The sequence below is a fragment of the Hypomesus nipponensis genome, chromosome 27 (genome assembly GCF_054491055.1).
Source record: "Hypomesus nipponensis isolate SF chromosome 27, ASM5449105v1, whole genome shotgun sequence".
Classification (NCBI taxonomy): domain Eukaryota; kingdom Metazoa; phylum Chordata; class Actinopteri; order Osmeriformes; family Osmeridae; genus Hypomesus; species Hypomesus nipponensis.
In genome coordinates this window covers 7,793,228-7,807,491 of record NC_140387.1, presented here as the reverse complement: position 1 = coordinate 7,807,491, position 14,264 = coordinate 7,793,228, and the positions used below count along the sequence as shown (strand labels likewise).

The window sequence follows — 14,264 nt, the reverse complement described above, 5'->3', positions numbered from 1 at the left end:
ATCATTACTCTTTGCATTTTTTAGACATGACATACTCGGGGAATCATAACCATATTTTTTCTGTTTTAATCCAGTGCAACGAGGTAACCATAACAATGACTAAGAACAATGGGCACTTGACATCAGATAATATCTTCGGGTCATTGTGACCCCCCCATGTGTTGCGACAACTTTACCTTTAAAATAACTTAAAATTAAAACATAAAGTGAAGCATTTTCTTTTAACTGTCGGGCTGTCTCACACCCCCCACAGCACGGTCATTGTGACCCGAAGGCAGCACAAGGGTTAATACATTGACTTCAAAGCACTTCTAAGAGGAGTTATCTTCAAATTTTCAGCATTCAGTTGGTTTTGGTAGACCTCTAATGGCATGGAATGAGGTGAAGATTGCTTCAGGTGTATGAGTTGATCTATTTCTATCTGCTGCAACTGAAAATATTGGATTACACCTAATCACATTATACTCAATAACAATGACATTACAACATAACATTTTGTACAGGAGATTGTAAGGTACCCATTTTTATCTAAAATGACAGGCATTTAAGGCAGGGGTGTGTTTCTCTTGCAACATATAAACACCATGGTCCTTTTGAGAACAATGTTTCCCACAATGCACTCATGTTCCTTGTTTGTTTCACAACATAAATTGTCTTCAAAATCCAAATCCAAATCATGTATTATGACTGGTCTTTAAGAAACAGTCTTTCCATTAGCTTTAATCAATGTCTCTTCATAGAAGTAAACTGCTGTGATTAAGTGTGATTAAGTTTGATTCCCGGCCGTGCAAAATGACGTTGTGTCCTTTGGCAAGGCACTTCACCCTACTTGCCTTGGGGAGAATGTCCCTGTACTTACTATAAGTCGCTCTGGATAAGACTGTCTGCTAAATGACTAAATGTAATGTAATTTCCACTTATTACTAGCAGGATGCTAGTATTGTCCTGGCACAGAATTGTTGTTGGTAGGTATCTTTGGTAGGCATGGGGATGTGCTATATCAGTTCATCCAGTAATGTGCCCAAGCTGTGGCGCTGCTCAGGATGTCCAGTGATTGGTTTATTACACAGGGGGCACACACAGCGAACCTCCAGCCATTTCAACAGGCACCTGTGGTGGACAAACAACCAAACCTGAGTGAAAGTACAATAGAAAACGGTTTGAAGCTGGGTTAGGCAAGTTTTGCGAAGCTAGCTATTTTAGCTTCTGTTTGACACGATTAAAAACAAAATATCCCACCCCTCCCTTCATAGCCACTCCCAACTACAGTAACACACATTGAGTGCAGGGGCAGTGTGCGCACAGGTAGGTAGGAAGACAGACAAGTAGCCCATCCAATCATGGCCTAATGATTGGTTGTGTTTATAATAGTCTTGCGACGGCCACAGATGTTGGATTGAGTTCATAATACCGTCAAACCTTTATATGTATTGGTTGCTATCAAGATGTCAAGTTTATTTAGGAAAATATGACAAAAAGTGATTCTCAAAAACACTAAACACCCTGCCTTTAAATCCTAAAAACAAAGAATTGTATCTTCTGGCAGATTTAAACCCCTCGACTAACTCTACTAACAACAATGACACCCACCTTACACACTGAAGCAATCAATAGAAATATTTGTAAGGATTACAAATGCTTTCAATCGTTCTGGTTTTCCTAAGTAAGGCTTAGTTCACAGCAGGTATGCTTCAGCAGGGTAGGGCCAAAGCTTGCACATCCCACCACATGCTACTATTCCATAGTTGGAGCTGATATGACTTGAACAGAAAAATGGAGTGACCAGAGTTATCTTACACATACTGTGTTATATTTAAAGTAGAGCTAGCTGTGAGGATGGAGACGGTGGCACTTTGACATTTCCTGCCCACTTACCTTCGATGAAAGGCATGTTGGCATGGCAACACCCCAAGCTCATCTTTCAGCCTGAAGTCTTCTAAACACACGGCACACGTCTGCTGTGTGTGGGAGAGAAAGGTGGACAGAAGGAGAGGTCCACGAGAATTATAGAAAATGAGGGAGGTTGGAAGCCCTTGCAACAGGAGTCCCACCCTCTGGGCAGAGATAAGCTACAGGGTCTGTCTGGAGCTCAAGCCTCCTTCATTTTTAATGTAGCAATATAGCTGCCATCAATCATGAACTATCGTCTGCCCCCTTTTGTTGCACAAATATTCTGATAACTTGTCCTGCAAACTTCATACTTGATATTATTTGTTGTTTATACAGTAACAGTTATGTGGTTGTATATCCAGTATGATTCTCTTTCTGTTTTTTTCTGGGTTTTTTTATGCTGCACCAGAATTGCCCCTTGGAGACAATATAGATGTATTCAATTGAATTGAACTGGGAATGAGCAACATTCAAAGATTATCAGAGATAATCTGTTTATTAATAACAGCTTGTTGATAGAGTAGCTACATCAAAATCTCACCCCATGTAGATTTAATTTCTTCGGATCATCTTTGAACACCACCTGTTAAATATTACATTCGTAACAAATGGTTTGAAAAATAGTATTTGTAAATGATGTATTCACATGATAGTTAGTTATTACAGTATTAAGTGGTAAAACACACTGTGCTTTGCGGTAACTCAAAGTAGGCCACAAAGTGTGATGTTTTGGTGAGCTGCTCACCGTTTTATAGCCAAACTTCTGTCTTTGGGCTTGGTGCCTTAATTTACTGGGAAGGAAAACAAACAGAAGAGAAACAAGTGAAAGTTGAAGTACCTCACACTGGGTTGAGATCAGGAAGGTCATTTGGACGGGTTTGAAGAGATAATATAATTAGTAGGTGTGGGAATCTTTTGGTACCTCACGATTTGATTAGAATTGATTCCTGGGATCACGATTTGATTAAAAATCGATTCCCGATTTTTCAGAGAAAAAAAAACAAACAAAACAAAACAAACATTATATATTGTTTTGTTTTTTTATTACTATTTTTCTGGTTGATTTTTCCCCCCACCCCTAATAATTAGTAGAAGGCTTTGTCGTACGCTCTCGAAGCTATTTATTTATTTATTTATTATAAGGATCATTGTATTAATCAGGCATCTTGACTATTTGAATATACAGTATCATCAGACGTCTTCCATTACAATCATGCAAATAACTAAATGCAATTGTGTTACGACTGGTCCTGTGCTGAGGAGCTAGCACGACAAAAGAGTCAGTGAAGACAGGACAAGAAGGCAGACATATTGTCTGTCTGAAACAACTCTATGGTAGTGTGACCACAATCACAGGGCATTGATGTGGTTGTTGAGACATGAATGCAATCACACTTCATTAGAACTCAAGGACCCTTTAAAGAAAAAAAGCAGTGCCCGTAAAAAGAAAAATATTTAAGTGTGTCTGGCAGACTGGATGGCTAGGTGGGAAGTCACTACAGTAACAGTTGTGAGGCTAGTGCCTGGAGACTAAAATAGTTTCAGGGACAAACAAGCAGTGATAAGGATCTGCAGATGATTGTTTTAGATGGGAAGTACTTCAGGACAAAGGAAACAAAGCCTGTTCTTGGTTTGTATGAGCTAGGGAAAGAGCCCACAACAACAACAACAGCACAATAGCAGGACCTTGTAAATCTCAACGCAAAGAGACTTGATCCTGATGATTTCAAACAAATACAAGTACAATTCCAGAATACCAAATTCAGATCTTGGAGGGAAGGATAAAAGAATAAAAACAGGGCAAAATAGGCAAAAAGTCAAGGAGAGATGAAAGTATGCAAGGTCTGTACCTGAACAAGTAGCAACAGAAGATGAGACTGAAGACAAAGACAAAAATCCCTGTTCCAAATATAACCATGTAGATGTTGAGAGGAAGATCCTGGTAGGCCACAGGAGACATGGCACCTGACCTCCCCCTCCAACCTCAGATGTTGAATATGTTACCTAAAAATGTAATCAGGTGTAAGGTAACACACAATGTCTTTCAAAGGATGGTGCAGCATGAGTAGGAGACCTCCTACGGTTTAATCGACAGTGAATGACATCTGTTGCTCAATGACAATCATTTGCCAGCTGACATTTTAATATGGGGGGAGAAATCGTCTGTACCACGACAAAAGTTAAATATAAATCTGTTGGTAACATAATCATTAATGACAAACACTGAAAGTGTGTGCTGGGCACTGTTATCGGTAAAGCATTACCTTTAGTGAAATGGGCGCCTCAGCAACGCGGAGCCATCCTAGGTTTGTCAACATTATTTTTCTGCGGCTGTGTCTGCGAGTCCACAACCATGCTCCAACCTCAGATACAGTCCACCCCTTGGTATCAAATCTTTAAATCTCACCAAGATCGGCACAAATGACCACTGTTAATTAAGGATATTTTACTACAACTAATCAACACCTGAATATTTCGCATATAGCGTGAAGTATCATCAAACACAACTTTCCAAGTGCAAAACAACGAAGAAAATTCTGCTTTACTTGTAGCCTGCTCAACGTCCGCCCTGGATGAGAGACAGACGTTCGCACCAATCTGAGACAGCTGCTTCTGTTCTGTTCTGCCGATCAGTGGTCCAAATCAGAGCACTGTTGTGGAATTAAACAAAACAAAGGAAAAAGAACAAGAAAAAAAAATGTGGTGGGAAGAAGAAGCCGTTAAATATGTGCAAGAACATCTTGATCTTATTTGAAGACTTCCTGAATGCTGGCACAGTGATGTTTATTGAAAAAAAGTATGTAATTACCTTGGAGGAACATAAACTTAAATCAAATGTATCCCAGCGAAAGGAAGCATGTTTGGTTGCATGAATTTATCTATAATGTAATCCATCTCTGTGTATCTGTGTCTATCTATCTGGTTTTATAGGTGGATTTAGGGCAGCGAGTGTCCAGCGATTATCTGGGAACCGGGCACTGTGGAAAATTGTTATTTTGCAAGTGACCGTTTTAGGACCCAAGGACGTGCGGTGCAGCGGTTGACGTTGAACTGAGCTCCACTAAGCGCTTGAGCCACCGATCTCCCTCGACGACACTGTGTGAAGTTGAAATGCTGTATTTCTCTGATGAGTGGTTCATGAACACGTTTATATTCCTATTAAGTGCACCGCTTTCTATGACAAATTAAAGACAGGCGGACTCTGCAATATCGACAATAAGGCCAGGTGAGCAGGGCATAACATTAAGTCACCTTATTTCAAAGGATTTACTGTAAAGATGAAATAGCTCACACACAGACAATATAAAGTGGGTAGGGCCTATGACAACTGGCTCAACCATTGTGCATGTTAGATTACTTATGTAATTAAATGTCTACATGTTTGTAAGGGTAAAACTATACTCACCTACTTCATCACAAGCACTGTGCACTGTCCACTGTGTGGATAGTTCCAGAAATCTGTGTTTGTGTGTGTTGCACCCACTGCATCACAGGCAATGTACACTAGTAGCCTCTAATTAGAAGTGTTGCAACAGCAAACTTGGTTATCTACTAATACATGTTGGTAGTTCTACATAGCTAGACAAATTACTTTAAATAAATTACCACAGGAAACAGGCACATCTGAGAGATGTATATATTTCCAATTCCAAATATTACAGAAATATCAAAACAACTATTTGAAATACACAATATAAGCCATAATAAAGCATTCTTGATAAATCAAAAGCCAACTTTTAACCAACATTCATAACACAGGTTAAGGCGTCATTACATCTTTTATTTTTTGTGTTTCATTGAACTTATCACACACGGTTCTACAAAAATAAGGAATAAAAAATCATTCAAGTATTCCTATAGAAAGGGGTTTTGTAAGAAATTGACAGTTTGGTGAGTAGAAACAGGCACAGACAATGATCACAGATCACTCTACAAAACCTCCACAGACACAAACAGCAGAGACAGAACAACACAACAGCAAAAGGCCTGGTCCAGAAACAACCTGTAGCTCCTTCACTCAAATATGATCTCACTTATTCCAACCTTTTAGTTTTCATGATCGGAGATAATTTGGTTGGGTGCTAGCTATCATGCATATAACCCCAAACAGAACAGAAGACAGGTACATCACCATTACACTCTACAAAATGTACGTTCTGAAAGATTCTCTCAGTGATCCATGAACTTTAAACTAGCTGTTGAAGATATCAGTAGTTGTTTCTGAACTAGTCCAGACTCACCTTCCCCTGTTCAACCATCCCTCCTAGTCCCTCCAAATAAACTATACCCTAAGGAATATACACATTACATTGGATTGGTACAAAATGCCATGGTTGATAGATTTTTGTGCAGTGACACACCGGCTGGTATCAGCTTGATCATATGGGAGACAACAACACATCAAGTTTGAATAATATGACGGGGAAGTCAAATATACATTTGCAGTGATAAAGTGACAGTGATACAGAAAGGAGACAGAGCTCGCTCCACAAGTCCACCGTACAGCCACACCCAGCTCTCATTTTGATCTACTGTAAAGTTTCCTACATTTTCTTTGAGTCATATCGCTCCCATATCATTGTTAGTATCTTATAAATACTGTAGGTGTTTTTTTGTTTTTGTCGTTGGCATCTTTTTAATATGAGAAAAACCATATGCTCAGAAGTATGTAATAAGCAGATACTTGAGGTATTGATCAGTCGATAAGACGACAAAAAAGAGCCTTATCAAAGATATTCCAAATCAGATCATTATCTGACAATCAATTGCTTTGACCTGCAAACAGAACACAAACCTCCTGGACTTGAAAAAGGTAGAATCCTTTCATTTGCTGTAATAGATATAGCCATTACAGTACATAGTGCAGTTCTCCTGGCAGTTGGTAGCTTTGACTGAACCATTTCAAAATTGTGACAAGTGTAAGTGATGCACACTAAACACCCCTCCTACAGTAAGTTGTGTGCTAGTAGAACATGCAGCCTTTTTGCATTTTCAAATAACTTTGATGTAACACCAGTAGTTATGACCAACAAGCTAACAGAACAAGCTAACAGTCAGGTCTTAGGTGACGCAAGGTGGTGAAGGTAATCTAACCTGAAGTTCTTCGTTCACTGTGTATTTCATCGTCGCCATCCATAAATGACTATTCGATAGGTAAGAAAATACTGATATGAATTACAAAATGATATATTTGAAGTTACATATACCTTTGGTTGAGAATCATACATAAACATTTAACACCCAATTGAAATTGTTCCGTAGCAGTAATTTGAAACTTTGTATCATACTCATTCACCTCAGTTTTGTAATGCTACATATCTGTGTAGACTTACAGCTTGTCCCCTTTTGCCTGATTCACTAGGTGTGTGAACGCTGATCAGAGCACTATATCTAGCAACAGAGTTAACTAGAACTAGGTTAAAATAACACTTGATAAGGCATTTTGTACCTCAAACTGAGACCCAATACAGCAAGGTATACATTGTTTTAACTTAACGCACTTATGTTAGGCAAGACCAGTGGTTGGTAAAATGTGTCTCTACAGGCACAGATGATTATGTTAAATTTCAACACAGCAGTAAGATCTCAGGGCAAGGATCTCTAATAATTTAGAACAGAAAGGAGACTTATTCAAGGCAAAATGTTTCCTGACCTGTTGGGAATGCAAGTTCCAATTCATGTCATGTTTACATTTATATATTTGTGACATACAAAAGAGGTAACAGATAATAAATGTTGGTTACGAAGGTAAAAATTCTGTAATTACTTTGAACGATAAAGTCTCTGGTTTTCTGTTTCCATCTAATAGAGCCCTTGGGGGGATGTTACCTGCTGTTGTCGACACCAACTGCCATCATGTGACAAATAACATTTCTCAGCCTCAGAACAAAGAGTTACCTGTTGCTGACTACAGATGGGTGGGTCTTGGATTCGGGCTCTACGGTGAAGCCTTGCGGCTGTCCCTCAAGATGATGTCCAGCCCGTTCAGCTGGCGGAGGAAGCCTCGGTTGGGGATGACCCCACGATGGTCCTTAACCGTCTTGATCGCATCCACCAGGGTGAGGTTCTGTCTGATCATCAGATAGGCCAACACAAGAGTGGCAGAGCGACTGACTCCCACCGCACAGTGGACAAGCACTTTACCTTCACACACACGAGAGAGAGACAAGAGAGAGACAGATGGAGAATCATATCAAAACCAACTATAGGACCAAAACAGTTAAAAAACAGAGCTAACATTGAATTTCCATGGAAATAAATGAGCAAAGAGACTCACACACATACAAATGCAAAGACACTAACCTCCACTATTAAGAGCCTTGTGGATAAACTCTGCTGCTGGGTAAAAGTTGACACTCATATCAAACGAGGGGGAGTCGTGAGCCTCTATGCCATGATAAGTGATGTCCATACCCGCGTAGAACTCTGCCCCACTTCGCCACTTGCTCTGGGCACAGTTCAGGATGTGTGTGATGCCCAGTTTGGTCAATTCTCGCCGATCTGAAGCTATATCTCTGGCAGAACATTATAGGAGAAATCAATGGATCAACAGGTTGATCCAATTAATCGACCCATCAATCAATGGCAAAATTATTATATTTAGTAGTCTAGAAATATCTAAATGGTTGATGTTGTAATTTTTTTTATAGAAGATACCTACAGGCCCGGTTCTAGCTCACTTTAGTAGTGGGGGCAATGACGATTTCTATTCACACCGGACACGTCTGCGGCGCGACTTTTGGAGCTGATTGCGGTTGATCGCAGTTGATCGCGGCCACTCTATGCTGTAGTTCACACCAGACGCGGCGCGTTTCAGAAGCATTCCAGACGCGACCCTCCACGCAGATCAGTTACTCTAGCTTTTCTATTTTTGATGGAAGTCGCATCCAAGCCGTCAGGTAAAATACAAAATAAATGTCAGAAAAAATCGGGGGATGTTCCGAAAAGCGAGTTTACCAAATAAACGGAGAAACGGGAAAGTAATTGACATGCCTGGCTTAAATTTGCCTTATGGAAAATGCTCCCGGTCACTTCAAAGTAAAAATACAGTGCGCATTAATACACCGCGTGCAATCATATTCTGAAAAAATAATTGAGTTACAACACTGATCAATGCCTTAAAGGGGCGATTGATTGCAAAATCGATTTTACCTTGTCATAAAATGACAGTTTGGTGCGTAAAATAGACATACAGTAAACCTCAAAGTCCATTGAAACCTCTTTCTTATCAAAATGTCACTTTACTCCTCACTACTATTTTGAAACTGCAATTTGGAAGCTGTCGGATTATGTTGTTACTAATAGTTATTAGCAATGCTAACGTATCCTGCCTGTAACTAGCATCGGTAAAATGTGTGATGATTTAGTTTGTTGGCAATGGGGCTAGCGTTATTTCATGTTCTTGACACCGAGGTGAAATCAGTTTCATATTCAAGATTCAACAGACAATCATATTCGTACCTCCGCGTCATATTTAGGGACTGGGGTAAAAGAGTCTGAATGTTTTTTCAATATCCTTGTCAAAATCCACCATACCAACTTCAAATTTGTTCCACATTCTTCTACTACTGACTGACCAATTTGTACAACCTTTGGTTTGGTGATAATGTTGATTATTAATTAACCCATAGCCAATAAATCAACAAAAACACCAATATTTCAGTGTTTCTTCAATAATTTTGTCAAAATTGAACATAGATCTTCCGACCTGTTTCACATTATTCTACTTCTATCTGACCACGTTGTCCAAGCTTTGGTTTGGTGATAAAGTTGATTATTGATTAATTTATATTGCCAATAAATCAAGAAAAACACCAATATTTCAGTTTTTCCTCAATATCTTTGTCATAAATGACCACAGAAACTTCAGACCTGTTTCACATTATTCTACTCCGAGCTGACCAAGTTGTACAAGCTTTATTTTGGTGATAAAGACAATTATCGATTAACCAGGGCCATAGCCAATAAGTCAATAAAAACACCAATATTTCAGTATTTCCTAAAAATATAAGTTTGAAGTTTCTATGTTCATTTTTGACAAAGATATTGATGAAATACTGAAATATTGGTGTTTTTCTTGATTTATTGGCAATGGGTTAATCAATAATCAACTTTATCACCAAACCAAAGCTTGGACAAGTTGGTCTGCTAGTAGTAGAAGAATGTGAAACAGGTCTGAAGTTTCTATGTTCGTTTTTGACAAAGTTATTGAGGAAACACTGAAATATTGGTGTTTTTCTTGATTTATTGGCAAAGGGTTAATCAATAATCAACTTTATCACCAAACCAAAGCTTGGACAAGTTGGTCTGCTAGTAGTAGAAGAATGTGAAACAGGTCTGAAGTTTCTATGGTAATTTTCTGACAAAGATATTGAGGAAATACTGAAACATTGGTGTTTTTCTTGATTTATTGGCAATATAGGTTAATCAATAATCAACTTTATCACCAAACCAAAGCTTGGACAACTTGGTCAGCTATGAATAGAATAATGTGAAACAGGTCTGAAGTTTCTATGTTCATTTTTGACAAAGTTATTGAGGAAACACAGAAATATTTGTGTTTTTCTCGATTTATTGGCTATGGGTTAATCAATAATCAACATTATCACCAAACCAAAGGTTGTACAAATTGGTCAGTCAGTAGTAGAAGAATGTGGAACAAATTCGAAGTTGGTATGGTGGATTTTGACAAAGATATTGAAAAAACATTCGGACTGTCAAATCTTTTACCCCGGTCCCTAAATATGACGCGGAGGTACGAATATGAATGTCTGTTGAATCTCGAAAATGAAACTGATTTCACCTCTGTGTTTCATTCAAATAAATAACCTGTGTTGTAAATCTGTGTAAATCCACAATTCAAGATTCAGTTAGTTTGAGCTAAACTGAGTTGAATCACAATAGTTTGTTTCCTAAGCTGTAGGCTAGTGTTAACGTTATCCACCTAAGTCGATCCTGTTTGCTTCGACAACAGAAGTGGAAACAACTAATGTAATCATTTCAAATGATATCTAGTCAATCTGTTGAAAACAGTGTTGACACAATACATTTATTTGTTGCCTACGTTTTTATTTCAAGTCTCCGCTCTTGTTTCAATGAGTGCTGTTGCACCTTTGTTCCGCAGCTTCACTTGTTGTAAACCAACCAATCAGCGCGCAGCTCATCTATATATTCATGATCTTACCAAAAGGAGAAAACCTAGCGTTTTTTCCCAGGACAAATTCAATTGAAGCATCAGGGGGCATAGAACCATAGACAGGCTAATAAAGAGTAGACGCCACATCGATCGCTACTGCTTACTGGCGCTGACGAGCCATGGGACTGCCATCTTGGAAGGGGCAACCGCTCCACTCAGTGTAATCTGTTTGGCTGGGGCAATGAGCTGTCAGCGCACTTAGTTAATCATACCGAACTGAATACCGAACTGATTTTCACGCGGTTTGCTTTGCTGCAAAGGTCATACATGTAGCTATGATATAGGACATGGTTATTATTTTTACAAAATACAACCGATACGGTAATGTGAAGGGCCTAATCTTACTTGTGAAAAGTAATCCCCCGAGCCTTGTTTACGATTCCGATTTGAGCAGGAATATACTGCACAGTGCTGGCATTTTGTTAATTCTGATGCTAAGCAACTAGGAATTTGCAATTTCCAAGATGGTGGCTGCATTTGTCGCGCCCAGCAACCAATGTAGCGTCTACTCTTGATTATGTCTATGCATAGAACAGCACCCGGGCCATTTTCAGCCCAACAAATGTTACATACCCTATTCGGAGACGTTAAGGAACCGTGTGAAATACCCCAAAAACCCAGTCAATCACCCCTTTAAAAAAGCAAGGATAAAAATAATTTAACATAAATAATTGATTGCCCAACCAACCAGAAAAAAGGGTTAGGGTTCTATTTAAAGGATCTTTGGGTAACGCACGTTAAGAAATAACGATCATGATTTCTTATGCATTTCCCAAACAAGCTCATGTTACAGACGTGGTCTTGCTCCGTCAGAGTTATACGGGCTGATGTTCGAACACGCCATCTCTGACTTCCCAGGCGCTACCACTACCAGCTATATCAAAGCAAAGCTAGCTAGCTATTCGTTGACGCGGGTAGCCTTTACATAGGCTAGGCTAGTTTAGGAGTGAGTTTAAACCTATACACACCGACTACATTCATAGCAACAATTTTCGTACCTGACTTAAGAACTAGTACGCATCCCGGGTGCGGAAATGTGAGTGTTCTGTCGCAACTTCAACACTTGTTGAAGATTAAAATAATTGAGTAATCACGGTAGACTGCACAAAAAATAGTTTAGGCCTACTGTCGGCACAGAAAACGTTTTACATGGGCTATATCATATTTCTTTTTATGATTAATTTATATCTTGTGGTTAAAAATAGTAGGCTATAAAAAATAAAGCAGGTTTCATTAATTTACAATTTACAAGTGTCTCCACTTAGTCTCTTTGCTTAAGATGCATTTAGCGATCTAGGACATTTAGCTCTCGTTAATCCACGAGCATTTTGAAGAGCCTCTTTAGCTACGATGGCTTTGGGAAACGGCCCGTAAAACTAATATCCATCGTACGGTGGATTCTAAAATCAATTTAGGCTTACGATGCTTTTGGGGGAAACAGCCCAGAAACTTCGCAGCGCATCTCTCTTGCTGCTGTCTTCGACTTTTATACCACCCATCAGCGTTTAGTCAAAAGTATTGTTTTAACGAAACATTTTTATGATTGGCTGAGCCGACATAAAATACAGTGTGTGTGTGGAGGGGGAGGGGGGGGGCTGGCCTTAGAACCGGGCCCGCATACCTAGGCTACATGATTTACAATTTACATTGTTGTCATTATTTAGAAATGCCTTGATGTCTTATTTAACTCACTGATCACCAATGTAGAGTCTTGGCCACACTTCGTCTGCATGGTTGCATGCTGTTTTTCCAGTGTAGAGGAGTCTTTCGAGCTCGGAAACCGTCAGCACCGGTGAACCACGCTCCGAATCTTTTCGGTTGGGAGATCTTGAGCTGCTCCGCGACCGGGAAAACCGGGACATGAACGCCATCTGAAAAACGCGCGTGTTAACGGATGCTGGGCTGCGCCTTATAGATATCAATGCTAGAGCAATAATTAATTATGTTACACACAAACCAAATCGTTAGACTGCATCTGGGTTGTAACAATTTGACAGCACTCTTTGTTAGGTTTTTGAAAGTAGCTAAAGCACTAAACATAGCACCCTGATCCACAATAAAAATTATCCTGTTTTTTTGTTTGTTTAGTTCGATCATGTTTCCATTGCCAACCCACCGTTATACGACAACGTTACTCAGATCAAAGAAAACAGAATAATAATTTCTCACTAATATTCTATATACTGATTTCAAAACTGTAGGCCTAACAAGGTTTTCTATTATCCGTATACCAAAACACAATGGCGCCTTTCATCTAAAATATAATCTAACAAATCGACTAGATAATGGATCAAACCCACCTCTCCTGTGAAAATGTCTCCGTCTAACCGTGCGATTCTGCGCGCGTCTCTCCTACCCGTGCCTTCTCTTTCCTCATACAGCTACAGAAACCCCACATTAGCGGCCATGTCCTCACTATAAGATGGGGATTGGTGGATATTCCATACAACACAGTTGTAGATAATGCACATGTAGTCCGTACACCCATCAACAGTCCATTCACCATCAACAGGTTACGTTGAAATCTGCGACAACTTTTTATTAGAACCCTATCTATATGTCTATTCACACTGACTTTGGGGTTATCAAAATCGAAATAAGGATGCTGTTAAATGTAGACTAATGTTTAGGCTATAGCAGGAAATGAACAGGCAATAAATTAGGCTATAGTATAGGCAATAGCTGATTTCTGAAATGGAACCAATTGTATGAATAATAGGAGATGCATGCAATTATTGTGAAGTCTTCAGAGTACGTTAGGAGAGTACAACAAAAACGTACCCTGTCTATAAACCATGTAGGCCTAATTCACATGTTTTGTCTGTATGTCTGCAATTATGATCCAACATAATGGATTTAAAAGGGATGCTGCCCTCAAGTGGGCGCTGTTAAACTAGAAATATAGGCTAGTTCCGCGGCTCATAAAATATTGGATAGGCCTAATAAGAATACATACGTCAATGGACTAAACAATTTTCAGCAGTTGCACGTAGTCCAATGCTAATCATGCATATTATATCATAACTTGATGAAGGCCATTTAATTGTGTTCTCCTATGATCCTGCTAAAGAAGACCTTAGTCTCGACTATGGGCGTGCCCAGGTAGGCCACATGGACACTCCCAAATATTAGGCGATTCAGCAGAAAGGAGTAGCATAAGTTCCCTGATACCTTTGAC

The 14,264-nt window shown here is 39.3% G+C and overlaps 2 protein-coding genes across 4 annotated transcripts; both read right to left on the bottom strand.

Moving 5' to 3' along the window:
- Positions 1-50: 50 nt before the first annotated feature.
- On the bottom strand, positions 51-4,291 carry LOC146220710 (RING finger protein 122). Of its 2 annotated transcripts, none has more exons than XM_084693455.1 (6): positions 4,155-4,291; positions 3,741-3,894; positions 2,636-2,681; positions 2,432-2,473; positions 1,876-1,958; positions 51-1,110 (listed from the first exon to the last, which is right to left on the bottom strand). In XM_084693455.1, the coding sequence occupies exons 2-6, from the start codon at positions 3,848-3,850 to the stop codon at positions 996-998; spliced, it is 396 nt and encodes a 131-aa protein (XP_084549581.1). In that variant the 5' UTR covers positions 3,851-3,894; positions 4,155-4,291; the 3' UTR covers positions 51-995. The 2 variants fall into 2 exon arrangements, with proteins under 2 accessions (XP_084549581.1, XP_084549582.1); XM_084693456.1 differs by having other exon boundaries at positions 1,876-1,955.
- dusp26 (dual specificity phosphatase 26) lies at positions 4,269-13,489 on the bottom strand. 2 transcript variants are annotated; one of them, XR_014750850.1, is made up of 6 exons: positions 13,387-13,489; positions 12,779-12,957; positions 8,194-8,405; positions 7,789-8,034; positions 4,437-4,541; positions 4,269-4,292 (listed from the first exon to the last, which is right to left on the bottom strand). XR_014750850.1 is itself a non-coding variant. In XM_084693449.1 (4 exons), the coding sequence occupies exons 2-4, from the start codon at positions 12,955-12,957 to the stop codon at positions 7,829-7,831; spliced, it is 597 nt and encodes a 198-aa protein (XP_084549575.1). In that variant the 5' UTR covers positions 13,387-13,489; the 3' UTR covers positions 5,516-7,828. The 2 variants fall into 2 exon arrangements, 1 of the variants encoding a protein (XP_084549575.1); XM_084693449.1 differs by lacking the exons at positions 4,269-4,292; positions 4,437-4,541 and having other exon boundaries at positions 5,516-8,034.
- Positions 13,490-14,264: the final 775 nt, after the last annotated feature.

Bases quoted from the DNA above. Each gene is read 5' to 3' on its own strand.
- LOC146220710 (XM_084693455.1), bottom strand. From the start codon at position 3,850: ATGTCTCCTGTGGCCTACCAGGATCTTCCTCTCAACATCTACATGGTT. The intron at 2,682-3,740 runs GTACAGACCTTG...TTTCCTTCCCAG, and splicing joins TTCTGTTGCTACTTGTTCAG to TAAATTAAGGCACCAAGCCC. The intron at 1,959-2,431 runs GTGAGATTTTGA...TCCCACACACAG, and splicing joins AGAAATTAAATCTACATGGG to CAGACGTGTGCCGTGTGTTT.
- dusp26 (XM_084693449.1), bottom strand. From the start codon at position 12,957: ATGGCGTTCATGTCCCGGTTTTCCCGGTCGCGGAGCAGCTCAAGATCT. The intron at 8,406-12,778 runs GTGAGTTAAATA...ATGTTCTGCCAG, and splicing joins AGACTCTACATTGGTGATCA to AGATATAGCTTCAGATCGGC. The intron at 8,035-8,193 runs GTTAGTGTCTTT...GTGTGTGTGAAG, and splicing joins CAAGGCTCTTAATAGTGGAG to GTAAAGTGCTTGTCCACTGT.